The following is a 12,753-nucleotide window of genomic DNA, read 5'->3' as shown; positions in this document are numbered from 1 at the left end:
CTTTAGTAACTTGTGGTTTTGCGCTGACGTAAGACGCGAACTGTTTCGAACGATTCAGTCCGATTTAGTGTACTGGTTCGACCGGTTCACTAAAAAGAACCGGCTCAAAAGAACGATTCGTTCACGAACCGGCCATCACTACCACCACAAGAAGTGCCTTAACCAGTGTGAGCATCAAACTTTCACATCAGCAGCTGTTAAGTTTCTTGCTGGACTCCTGCAAAGAAAATCAATAGTTTAAAGACAGGCACTCCTGCAGAGCTGATGTAAAGGAGGGCAATTTTGCACATATTTGCTGCAAGAGTATGCCTAAAACCTTGTCTGTCCATCACAGTCAACATCAGGCTGCATGCCTAAAGCAGTGTTCAACAGCCCTGCAACAATACTCCACTTCTAACTTCTAACTCATGTCATTCCATTTTCCGAAACACAAATCACTGGCCTCAGTGCGTCATCAAGTACGGGCGTGTCCACAGCGCGTCATCGAGCCCTGTTTTAGCCCTGCCCAAAAAATCTGGAAAATAGCAATGGTTAAAAACTGTTTACCGGTCAACTGAACATTCAGCCCGTTCTCATCCTTTAACGTCATATAGAACGCTATATGCAAAAACGGCGCTATACTACGCACATGGCTCCCTTTATCGTTAATATAACACGCGAACCCAAGACGTTATAAATCCTTTAGCGTGAATATGACACGTACACCCTACCCCACACCTAAACTTAGCCCTCACAGCACGTGTTATATTAACGATAACGGGTGCCATGTGCGTAGTATAGCGCCGTTTTGTCACTAGCGTTCTATATGACGTTAAAGGATGAGAATGCGTTGGAACATTTCAGTACTTCACAGTTCACAATCTTTGTAACATGTTTTAGCTATACATTTGTAACATTTATAATGTGTTTAGAATTTTTTTGTGGAATTGTATTTACAGGGACTTCAACACATAACATGTATTGCAAAAATGAAAGCTTGTAAGACAAGTCAAGTTTATTTATATAGCACATATTATACACAATGGCAAATCAAAGTGCTTTACAGAAAGGAATTAAAGAAATCACAATATAAAAGCAATGAAAGTTAAATCAGTTATAAATGAAATTAAAAGAGATTTAAGATACAGTTTAAAACGGATTTAAAAAAGTAAAAATATCGTGCGCTCATCACACATAGCCTAGCTATTTGATACTAATATATTCATTTTTAAGGCATTGTGGGTTGTCATTTTGTCAAAGATAATTGGTTATAGCTAGGTCTAATGAAATGCAATAATGGACACAAGGCACCATAACATATTAACAGTTACATTTAGTACACATAAAAAAAACTTAGTTCAATATTAAAAAATATATATAAAATTCCTACAAATATGAAATTTACTAAATGCCTAAAATGACCAAGTTCAGTTCATAAGTAGGCTATACATCTAGACAAATATTAGTATTTCATGCAATTACTGTAAGTTTACATTTATCTAATCAGGCCTATTTTGTACCTCCTCTTATTTTGTTTTTAAGCTACCTTAACTTGTGAAGTTCATGCAGTTTGATTACTGCTGTCAAAGGGTGGCATCCCAAATAATATAAGAAAAATAATTTTGAAATGTAAACTCTTCACCTAAATTGTTATGCTCAAAATCATTGTATCAAGGCTTGTGGACGCTACTGCATATGGTTATAAAATAAAGGCAATAAAGACATGATGTCTTCAGCTTCAATAATAGATGTTGTTTGGAAACTCAAAGTTCAAGTGAAAGAAAAAAAAAATCACAGAGCAATAGTCTCTGTCTCGTCGACTGGTCTGAGTATAATGGACTTAGTATAGGAGAAGTGAGTCAGGTTGACCTGGGTGTGCAGTCTCTCCCTTTGCTCCAGAGAACAATATAGTGAATAAGAGAATTTGGCCAGCACCACAGTACAGCAGATTTCCACAATCAGCATTGTAGTGTAATATATCATCAGGTCTTCACATGATGAGTACTTGTGGGTGGGAGTAGGTCTTGAAAGAGTAGGTTGAGGAGAGCCAGTACAGATGAAACTGCCATGTGTGGTGAGAAATGTTTCTGTTGTCCTTGTAGTCGTGCTGGGTGGTAAACTGGTGGCTGTTGTTTTTTGACTTGTAATAGTGGTGGGGATTAATATAGTTGTAGTTTCTGAAGTTGTCGCAATTGTTGTTTGAACTGTCAATGTTGATGTGGTGGGAATCAATGTAGTCATAAGTGCAGTTGTTGGTGGTACTGTGGTTATAAATGTGGTAGCGAGCTCTGGTGTAGTTGTCATATGGGCAGTTGTTGGTGGTACTGTGGTTATAAATGTGGTAGCGAGCTCTGGTGTAGTTGTCATATGGGCAGTTGTTGGTGGTACTGTGGTTATAAATGTGGTGGCGTGTTCTGGTGTAGTTGTCATATGGGCAGTTGTTGGTGGTACTGTGGTTATAAATGTGGTGGCGTGCTCTGGTGTTGTTGTCATATGGGCAGTTGTTGGTGGTATTGTGGTTATAGATATGGTGGTGAGAACTGATGTAGTTGTCAAGGGGACAGTTGTTGATTGAAGCGCAGTCGTTGATATCGTGGTGGGGACTGATGTTGTCCTCAGAGCTGTAGGCATAGAGGTTGTGGTTGGAAGCAAAGTTGTGATTTGAGTAGTTGGTGTTGGTGTGGTCATGACTTGTGTTGTTGTCTGGGTTGTAGTTGTTTGAGTTGTTACTGGAACTGTTGTTGGCATAGGTGCGGTTGTTGTTTGTAAAGCAATAGTTGTAGGCGCTGCTGTTGTCGAGGTTAACTTTGTTGTTGAGACACCAGTGGTGTGCTGTGTGGTCATGGGAACAGTACTTGTAAGGACAGTGGTGGTAGTTGGTAAAGTTGTGAGGCATATTAATTGCTGTTCTGTTAAAGAGGATATTGGTTGATTTTCCAGGTCTTTTGGGGACTCACAGACATCAGAAGGTTTTGATTTAATCTTGTCTTCATTGTTCTTTATCCATTCAAAGAATGGCAAAAGGTTACAGTCACAATGCCATGGGTTCTTGTAAAGGTATAATTTATTGAGTTTTGGAAGAGCATCCAAAACATCTCCAGGGAGGCTTTGCAGTTTATTATTTCCCAGTTTAAGTGTTGAAAGAGACTGAAGTCTTTCCAAGTCCTTTTGTTGTAATGACCTTAAATTGTTATTTTGAAGATTCAGTTCAGTCAGTTTCTCGAGACCTTCAAAAAACCCTCCAGATATCCTTGAAAACTGATTTGATGAAAGGTCTAACTTCTTGAGCTTCTTAAGTGGGCTGAAAACTCCAGGTGGTAAATCAGTGAGATTGTTATGGCTTAGACTCAGTTCAGTCATTTTAGGCATTTCTCCAAAAAGGACAGTGGGAAGACGTAGAAGTTGATTGTTATGAAGAGTTAGAGTCTTTAATGAAGAGAAACCAACAAAAAGATCTTGCTTCAGTTCAGTCAAAAGATTGTGGTCCAAAAAAAGTTTGGATAATTTACTTTTGTGTGGAAACAAATCAGATTTTATAGATGAGATTTTGTTGCCTTGCAAGGCTATCTCTGTCAGATCAGGGAGATGATCAAAAATCCCATCAGGCATAGAGGTCAGCTGGTTCTCATAAAGCCTGAAAAATCGCAAGTTCTTCAGTTTGGAAAAAAGAGATGTTGATACAGACCCAAGGTTGTTTCTTGCAAGATGAAGAAGTCTGAGATCATCTAAACTGTCAAATGTCCCCTCCTCAATAGAGCTAATTTCATTTATATGTAGACTTAGTTCTTGAAGCTTTTTTAAATAATCAAATAACCCATTTTTAAGGCTATGGATTCTGTTATTTTTTAGAACAAGTGTTTTAAGGTTTTCGAGATCCTTAAAAACACCCACGGGTAATGATGTCACATTTGTGCCAGATATCTCAATGGTTGTGATATTAGGCAAGCCCTCAAAAGCTCCGACCTCTATGGACGTAGTTGAAGTACCGAGGAATTCAATTTTATTTATTTGAGGGTTTTTAGAAAGAGCTCCTTTCGGTATGACAGGAATCTGACTGTTTACAAAAAATATTTCATTGGCTCCATCTTTAAATTTTTCGGGTATTGTCGTCACAGTTTTATCATACACGTCTTTATTTTTGCAGTCTTCATTTGGTAGACATATATCTTCAGTGCAGCTCCAGTGCAAGTGCACAATTATGTAAATGAATACTAGTGCACTTTTTAAATGGATATGCCTGTTGAAGAACAAAACATGAACAGAAATTTTAGTTTTTGGTTCAAATCCATACAAAGCAACCTGTATAGCCTGAATGAAGACAAATGATGTTCCAAGAGCCCATTCTCATCCCAAGACGTCATCGGACTTGCGCTTTTGACCATAAGTCAACATCCGACGTTTTAGGGTACCCTTTAACGTCAGCTAGATGACGCGATCTAATCCTAACCCAACCCCAGACCTAAACCTACCCACGTCATCTAACTGACACTAAAGGTAAAGCATCAGTTAGATGACGCCCCAGGATAGCGTCATCTAACTGACGTTAAAGGGTACCCTAAAACGTCGGATGTTGACGTATGGTCAAAAACGTCAGTTAGATGACGTCTTTTGATGAGAATGTGTTGGTTCCAATGACTCAGGGACACAGGACTGTAACCATAGACGACACTGAGGGAGACAAGTCCTCCTTGATAATTAGAAACAGCCACAGTGTGTCACCCAGTATTTGATTCTTTTGATCTGATTTGGTTATTAATGTTGCTCTGCTGCACTTTGTACCACTCTGTTGTTAGGGTGACAAAAAGTGTTAAAAATTGAATTTTTAAGAATTTTCAAAGAAGGCAGGGCTTACTGTTCACAGAAGACAAGTACAAATTCCATTACAACACTTCAGTTTAGTTGCTTGGTAAGGTCGTTCAAATTCTGTGATTATTTACTTAATATTGTACCAATGCTGTATTGATTGATTGATTGATTGATTGATTGATTGATTGTGTGGAACACAAACAAAATATACATTTGGAAGAAAGTGGGTAATGTTTGGATGCCAAATGCCATCATAATATCTTCCTTAGTGTTCAACATAAGAAATAACCTCATGCGTTTAGAACGACCTGAGGTTGAGTAAATAATGACATAATTTTTGAGAGAACCTTCCATTTGAAATAAATAAATAAATAATTATAAATTAACAAATAAATACATAAATAAATCTCTTACTGCGTTGCGTGCCTGGTACAAGTCACTGAATTTACACCAAATCAAAATTATTTTTATAATTTGTTTTATTTATAAATAATGCATACAAATAAAATTATAGTCTGAAAAAAATAAAATGTTTCCCCTCTTTCAAAATACTGTGCCAGTTTTCAGTATTGTGAAGGAGAGGAGACATTTTGTTTTTTTCAGACTACTATTTTATTTTTTTCTGTTATCTCCCTGACCTGTATGTGTCTCATTAAATGGAAAATAATTACACTAACCTGCTCATCACGGTTATAGCTGAATTACTTTTCAGAATGTGTTCCCAGAAGCAAATATAAATATATGTGCTGCTCTACTCTTATCTACATATCACAAGTGTTTACTGCATGACTATAAGGCAGCAGAAAGGGTGTGGACAGTTCGTTTTCTGTTTGAAGAGATAAGAAAGGAAAACCATCCAACTCACTTTTAAAAGATATTTCTCAAAATACTATTATTTAAACATTTCTACGTTTATTTAATTCTCTTCTGTTGTCGTTTTTAAAATCTTATTTCTTTTCTTCTTCTTTTTGTGGGCATTTTTAGACTGTTTATTTTCTTAATTACGTATATTTAAGCATGAATATGTGTCTGCAAAGTTGAAATATAGATAACAGTCCCCTAATAGCAGTAGAATTTCTTAGATGGGAACATAAGGAAAACATTTTAAATACTAAACTAATTGTTGGTCTCATAATTTCAAATTGTTAATGGCTACATCATATACATAGCATGTAAAATAATATTGGCAAAACATATGTAGTCATGTGTTTAGTTTCACTCATAAATTTCTTGTAAACAATCAATCACAAAGAAATGGCAAGTAACACGTTAAAATAAAGACTGAAATAGTATTTTATTGTAGAAATGTGCTCCAACAATCTTTGTTTTATTTACAACTCTGAAATATAATTTTTTTACTATGAGAAAAAAAAAAACAGGACAGTGGCAAGAATTGAAATACAGTACAGTTCTTCATGTGTGACATCACTCATGAGGGTTATCATATATATATATATATATATATATATATATATATATATATATGAAGAGTTCAGATGCAAAAGCCTCTAAATGCCATTTGAAATTTTCTTCTTTAATGACGATTTTTATCAAACTTGTATATTTAAGTTCAGTAATTTCACTTAAATAACAATTAATAGGTAATTATCATTGCCATTTAAGTGAAATCACTAAACTTAAATATACAAGTTTGATAAAAATCGTCATTAAAGAAGAAAATTTCAAATGGCATTTAGAGGCTTTTGCATCTGAACTCTTCATATATATATATATATATATATATATATATATATATATATATATATATATATATATATATATATATATATATAAGTAGTAAACGTTGTAGTTTTTTAATTGTAATAAAAAAATGTTTTAGTATGTCAAGAAAGAAACAAAACAACACATTTCTTTAATAGGCAACACATGCCTATTAATAGAAAACATTTGTCCTCCGTAAATCCACTGAAGAAATAGTAATTTGAAACACAACAATCAGATATACAATCAGCTTTTATATAATGTTAGATAACCGAGTTGGTTTTTCTTTGATGGTTCAAGTCTTGACTGCCTCGCTTGTTCCTCCTCCATAACACACAGGCAATGAGACTGACCATGACAGCAGTGCAGACGATGGCTACAATGATAATGATTATGTCTTTGGATAGACCTTGACCCATAGAATCACCTCCACTTGTGTCCTCTATTTCTTCGGAGACTGTTGTGGGGTCTGAAGCTGGTGCAGAGGTGAAAGGTTGAGTTGGGAAAGTGTGCAGTGAATGGTTGACCATGATGTCAAACTCCATCAGCTCTCCAACATTTCTACCATTCAGGGATAGAGGAGTATCACAAGTCACAAAAGTAAGGTTTTTCACTTTCTCTGAATACTGTCCAAGCCAATCCCGAAAAGGGAGTATATCATTGTCACACCTCCAAGGATTTTGAAAAAGTACAATATTATCAACTACAGACAATGAGTTTAGAAATTCCTTCGGTAAGTTTCGTAGAGAATTGTTTTGAAGCTCCAGGAGATTTAAGTGAGACACATTCTCCAAGAGTTTTATGGGTATGTGCTGTATTTGATTATTCTCCAAAGATATGTTAGCTAACTTGGGAAGGCCTTTGAATATCCCCGCCTCAATACTGATTAATCGATTAGTGTGAAGAGAGATCTCCTCTAGTTCCATCAAGCCATTGAAAGCGCCAGAAGAGATGTGCTGAATCCGGTTCCTACTGAGCACCAAAAGCCGAATCTCAGTTAAGTTGCTGAACACATTTTCCTCAAGGTGAGTTATCATGTTGTCGTATAGCCAGAGCTCCAGGATGGCCATTGGACCAAAAGTTCCAGGCATTAACCGACTGAGTTGGTTCTCGAACAGTGATAGATGAGTAAGGTTAGGTAGGTTAAAAAATATTGCACTGGGAAGCAATGATAACTTATTGTTGGAGAGGTAGAGTTTCTTCAGCTTCTGCACGTTTGAAAAAATATTTTCAGGTAGCTGTGTGATTTTGTTGTCTTGAAGATGCAATACCTCAAGGTTTACCAAATCATCAAAGATGCCTGATGGTATTTCTGTTAACTGATTTTGCTGGAGCAACAGTTCTCTGAGATTATTGAGTCCCCGAAATGTACTGCTGGGAAGCTTTCTGATTGAGTTCTTTTGCAACATGAGCTGTTCCAGCTTTTTTTTCCCCTGAAAAGCATCGTCTGGCAGATAAGTTAGAAGGTTTTTGCTTAGGTCTATTTTCTTCAAATTTACAAGAGGGCTGAGAAGAGATGGTTGCAGAAGATCAATTTTGTTGTTACTGAGCGTTAAAGTTGATAATGTGTTTAGATTCTGAAATAGATCTTTTGGCAGAGAGGTTAGCATTGTCCCACTCAAACCTAAGCCAATGAGATTGTGGGTTTGGTCAAATGTATGAGGTTCCACCTCAGCTATTGTTGAATCCTTGGCTGAAAAATAAGCAAGGTTCTCAGCGAAAGTCACAAAATCAGCTGGTTTTAATGATTGTATGCTGGTGTTGGTGATTAAGAGGGTAATGGTGGTTGGTGGGATGGGGGTTGGAAATTTGTTCATTAAAAAGCCTTGACAAAGGATTTTGTTCGGCCTACACTGGCAATTCTCTGGACATGCAGAGGCAACAGCATTCATGGCACACATGCCAAAAATCATGTACCACACCACGTCCATCGACTCCTACAAGGAAAGCAAAACATATAACATTAGAACTAAGAACTACAAAGCATTGTCAAATACTGGTCATTTGTTTAGTATTTTTACTATTACCACGTAAACTCAAAGCCATACAAAAAGCCTAAGGGGGCTTTCACACTGGCAGTTTTAGTTCGGAACGAGGCATGGTTTGCATGAAAAATCGCTAACGTAAACACTGTCATTGGAACAATCGGACTCGGACCGCAGGTTAAAAGCCCAGAATAAAAGCCCCCTAAATCTGTCATATAGCAAATGTTGACACAGAAAAAATGTGGACAGTTGGTTATTTGTGTGACAGAGTCTCTTGGGAAACCTTCCTGTGGTCCACCCACATAGCTTTCGGATCTGTAATAGGCATACAATGGTTAGATATCAGCCACATTTATGCTTTACTCACATTTACGATTAACTACAATTAACTAAGAAGTAGAAAAAATACAGTAGGAATAAAATACCTTCAAAACACACTGAGGCATCACTAATCTTCCACTAAATTAACTTTTAAGTCCACAACAAATATTGTGTATTGGATGACCTTCATAAGACAGAAATTCAAGTGAATCAGGAGTAAGGCCAATAACAGCTTTTGTAATCAATTTATTAATCCTATATTTGTAATCTGCAGTGACCTTTAATTGTCACTGGTAGGCAGTATCTCTTCTTTATTTATTCTAAAATCAAGGATCAACCCCTTGGTCTTCTTCTCCTCTTCACATTCAATTTTAGGACATTTTTATCACACCATGTAACAAATAACTCAACCTCTCTTCAAGTTCACATCATAACTTTGATTTATTAAACCCACAAGGGCAGTATCATCTGAAAACTTTTGTAGACAACAAGATGTCTGAGTTAGCTATAGTACGAGGTATGCCATGCAAGGAGAAAAGGTAATAAAACGGTGCCTTGTGGGGATCCCTTTTTGGGCAATATAATATCAAGACATTTTATTACCAAGCCTAACTGAAGTCAACATAGAAGATAAGCCAATAATACCCACATAGTTATGTAGGTATATGCTCTGCTCTGATGTATTGAGGACCCCCTCGAAAAGGAGATGCTTCATCTCAAAGGGCTCATCATCGTAATAAAGATATGTTTATAAAAATAAAAATACAACAATACATCAGCCAAAACATGTGGTTGTATTGCATTAGAAGCACTAGACAAAAAAAAAAAAAAAAAAAAAAAAAATATATATATATATATATATATATATATATATATATATGCATGACAGAATGTGCAAGTGGAAAGACTGGAAAGGAAATGAGCGCAATGTTAAAGCATGCAAGCAGACAATCTACGGAACAAGCCAGATTCCACCATATCTTTATGTACACAATAATAATCTTTTACATTGTGTGCATGCAACATACATTACCTGTGTGTGTAATAAGCAGTGTACGTGCATTGTGGACCCGCCATAGGCACATGTTACTTACGTCCTCTATAAATAACAAAAAATGTTGCACTATTGACCTTTGACCAGGTTTCAGTTGGTCAATGGTGCAATTTTTCAGTTACCTCAAAATAGCAATGTGCCAACAATGTGCCCGAACACACCTCGTTTTCAGACCAGCAGCCCGTTTGCGCACAAATGAGCTTAAATGCATTTGCTATTTAAAGCAGCAGCGTGGCACAGGACATGAAAATGATAACTGTGTCAAGCTGAAACTAGCATAAAACACATTGTGCCTGGTGTATGATAGGGCCCTATGTCTTCCACATTACCAGGGGCGCGGGAAGTTGTTTGCACGGATTGTAAATGCAGTGCATGTTTTTGTTTATTTACATTTAATCATTTTCAGCATTTAGTAATTTATTTGTAGTGAACTATTTAACTGGGCTTACATTACAGGTATTTTTGAAAAAGACAAGTTCAAAGAAGAAAGTGGTAAGGATGTATTAACATATGAGTCAGATCCAAAATCTTATAAAAACCCCAAAAGCTTCCTATGAATGCTTTTCAATTTAGAACACTGTTCCAAATAGTAGGCCTAATTCTTTCTGAATGATTTGGTTATACTTGAGTCATAACTAATATCATGATCTTTACTGTAGAATCAATTATTCATTGTGCATTATTCAATATTAATTAGAAACTATTAGTAGTCCTCTGGCTCTGGAAGGTATGAAAAATAGTAATTGTTGATTATAGTCAAAAGTGAACTTCATCATTCAACTGAACGCTATTACTATTATTCTGAAGTGTTACCTGAAATGCACGTGATAAAAACAATGTTTCTCTTCTTTCTTTTAATAAACAGCATCCATATTTTCAGTGTTCTCAACATTGGATAATGTGTATTAGAGATTATTAAATGATAATAACAATAACAATGCTCTTTTTAAAAAAGTTATCATTACTTTCCTTCTGCTTTTGCTTATGCACATATTTAACAGAAACAAGTATATGCAAGCATGCAATTTTAAGTCAGAAAAAATAAAAAAAATTAAAAGCACATGGAAAAAGTTGAAACTTCATAATCCTTTCCAGGAAAACCAAACCACAGTCTGTGAGAGCTGGAACACTTAACTGTGAAGTCTTATTCTTCCAGCTATTTTTTATTACTATTATTTATTTATTTTTTGGTCTGATTGCCTTTGAAGGCTTTGTTATTAAGAGAAAAAAAAATGAAATTAGGCATTCAATAACCATTTGCTTCTGTTTTGAAAGTTTCTGTTTTAGTAAAATATGTAGGCAAGTAAACGGTTGATTACTTTTTTATTTCTGACACTTACTAATATATATATATAAAAATGAGCAAACATATTTAGTGCACTGTAACTGTAATCTGCAACTCAAAAAATCAGTTTAAAGTAAGAGCCAAGAACAAATTTGTAAAAATGATCTTACCCTAGAACTTGAAGTTTTGTCAGAGATGTCGGTGCTATGCTCGCCTCGTTTTGCAAAAGCGTTTCCCAGTTCTCTTTTCAACAGCTGCAACGTTTTCTTTGTCTTTCTTGTTATCCTCTTTACAGTCAACCGTTGCTTTGTAATGTGCTCACCCACATTATTTGGAAATGAGTTGGTGGGGAAGTGGTTTGGAGCCCCACCTTTGGCTTGCTCTTTAAAGGGGCAGGAAGTTTGTATAAACTCCAGGGACTTGCAGAGAGTTCCTCAGGGGCAGGGGCTTATATATTTTAGGGCTGCACAATGAATCGAATTTTAATCACAATTCGCGTGATCGAGAGATTTTTAAAATGTGTCATTCCATTCAGAACACTCCATATCATATCATATCATATATCATATTTTATTTATTTATTTATTTATTTTTTTGCAAAGCCAATCTAACGCACCACTGTCTGATCACATGCCTCCATGAGCCAATCAGAGTTGTTCCCTGCACCGCACAGTTTAGTTTACACATTTTCATCCGAATTAAGTGATATTGAATGAAAAATGCCTTATATGGAAACAGTAAAATTCGATTGAATTTCATGAATATCAACTCAAATGAAATCCGTTCAGTCTCATCGGATTTTATCTTGATCGATATACGGCTTATGCGATAAACCCTGATAGAATTTTATTTGAAGAATAAATAATGAATTGTGATTAAGTTTTAGGTCATTTTATGGGCCACAAAACATAAAATAAGTTTTAGTTAATTTCCGCCCAGTATTTCCACTCTGTTTGCATCAATTTTGTGTCAGATTGTTGATTTATTTGGTAGCTATGTAATAAGCGGGATAATGTATAGGGAGGTGGTTGTTGTAGCGAATACAACCCCTTCAGGCTAACAACCGCCTCGCTATACATTATCCCTTACATATGATGATATCAGCTAGCACATAAGCACTATTAGGCTACAACTTGTGCAATATTGATCATTTGATGGTAGATGGCGTGATCCATTTTGTCTAGCAAAACTTTGTTCGCAAATGTTTGCTTGAATGTTGTGCGATTCAGTGTGAAAATGAATGTAAAGACCTTGAAATGTCTCAAATCAATTCGATATACCAGATCTCAAAACAGTATATGATGTCATCATGCACAGGTTTTTATTTGCTTTAAAACCGTTGGATGGAAACACATTTTCACCAGCTTTATTTTAATTCGTTTTTTTTTTTTTTTTACCGAACTTCAGATAATTCAATTGACAAGTGGATGGAAACTTGGCTTATGAGGCGCCGGACTGGACAAAAGCATGAGCGAGCGACACAGTGTGAGCAACAGTGCGTGAAATCCAAGGTGATTCACAAGTGAATGGCGATTTGTACATTCACATTCAACACTCATTATAAACATTCAAAGGTTTTTGTGTGTTTTTATGAATATATA

General features: G+C 35.9%; 2 protein-coding genes across 2 annotated transcripts; both read right to left on the bottom strand.

Annotated features, from left to right (window-relative positions):
- Positions 1-966: 966 nt before the first annotated feature.
- LOC120460109 (uncharacterized) lies at positions 967-6,268 on the bottom strand. Its single transcript, XM_039647751.2, has 2 exons — positions 5,463-6,268; positions 967-4,216 (listed from the first exon to the last, which is right to left on the bottom strand). The coding sequence occupies exons 1-2, from the start codon at positions 5,468-5,470 to the stop codon at positions 1,771-1,773; spliced, it is 2,454 nt and encodes an 817-aa protein (XP_039503685.2). The 5' UTR covers positions 5,471-6,268; the 3' UTR covers positions 967-1,770.
- Positions 6,269-6,548: 280 nt separating this feature from the next.
- On the bottom strand, positions 6,549-11,513 carry lrrc15 (leucine rich repeat containing 15). Its single transcript, XM_039647752.2, has 2 exons — positions 11,323-11,513; positions 6,549-8,444 (listed from the first exon to the last, which is right to left on the bottom strand). The coding sequence occupies exon 2, from the start codon at positions 8,436-8,438 to the stop codon at positions 6,771-6,773; it is 1,668 nt and encodes a 555-aa protein (XP_039503686.2). The 5' UTR covers positions 8,439-8,444; positions 11,323-11,513; the 3' UTR covers positions 6,549-6,770.
- Positions 11,514-12,753: the final 1,240 nt, after the last annotated feature.

The sequence above is a fragment of the Pimephales promelas genome, chromosome 8, assembly GCF_988280905.1.
Source record: "Pimephales promelas chromosome 8, fPimPro1.hap1.1, whole genome shotgun sequence".
NCBI classification, from domain to species: Eukaryota; Metazoa; Chordata; class Actinopteri; order Cypriniformes; family Leuciscidae; genus Pimephales; species Pimephales promelas.
Note: the sequence above shows the minus strand (reverse complement) of the source record. Positions and strands in the feature narration are given on the sequence as shown.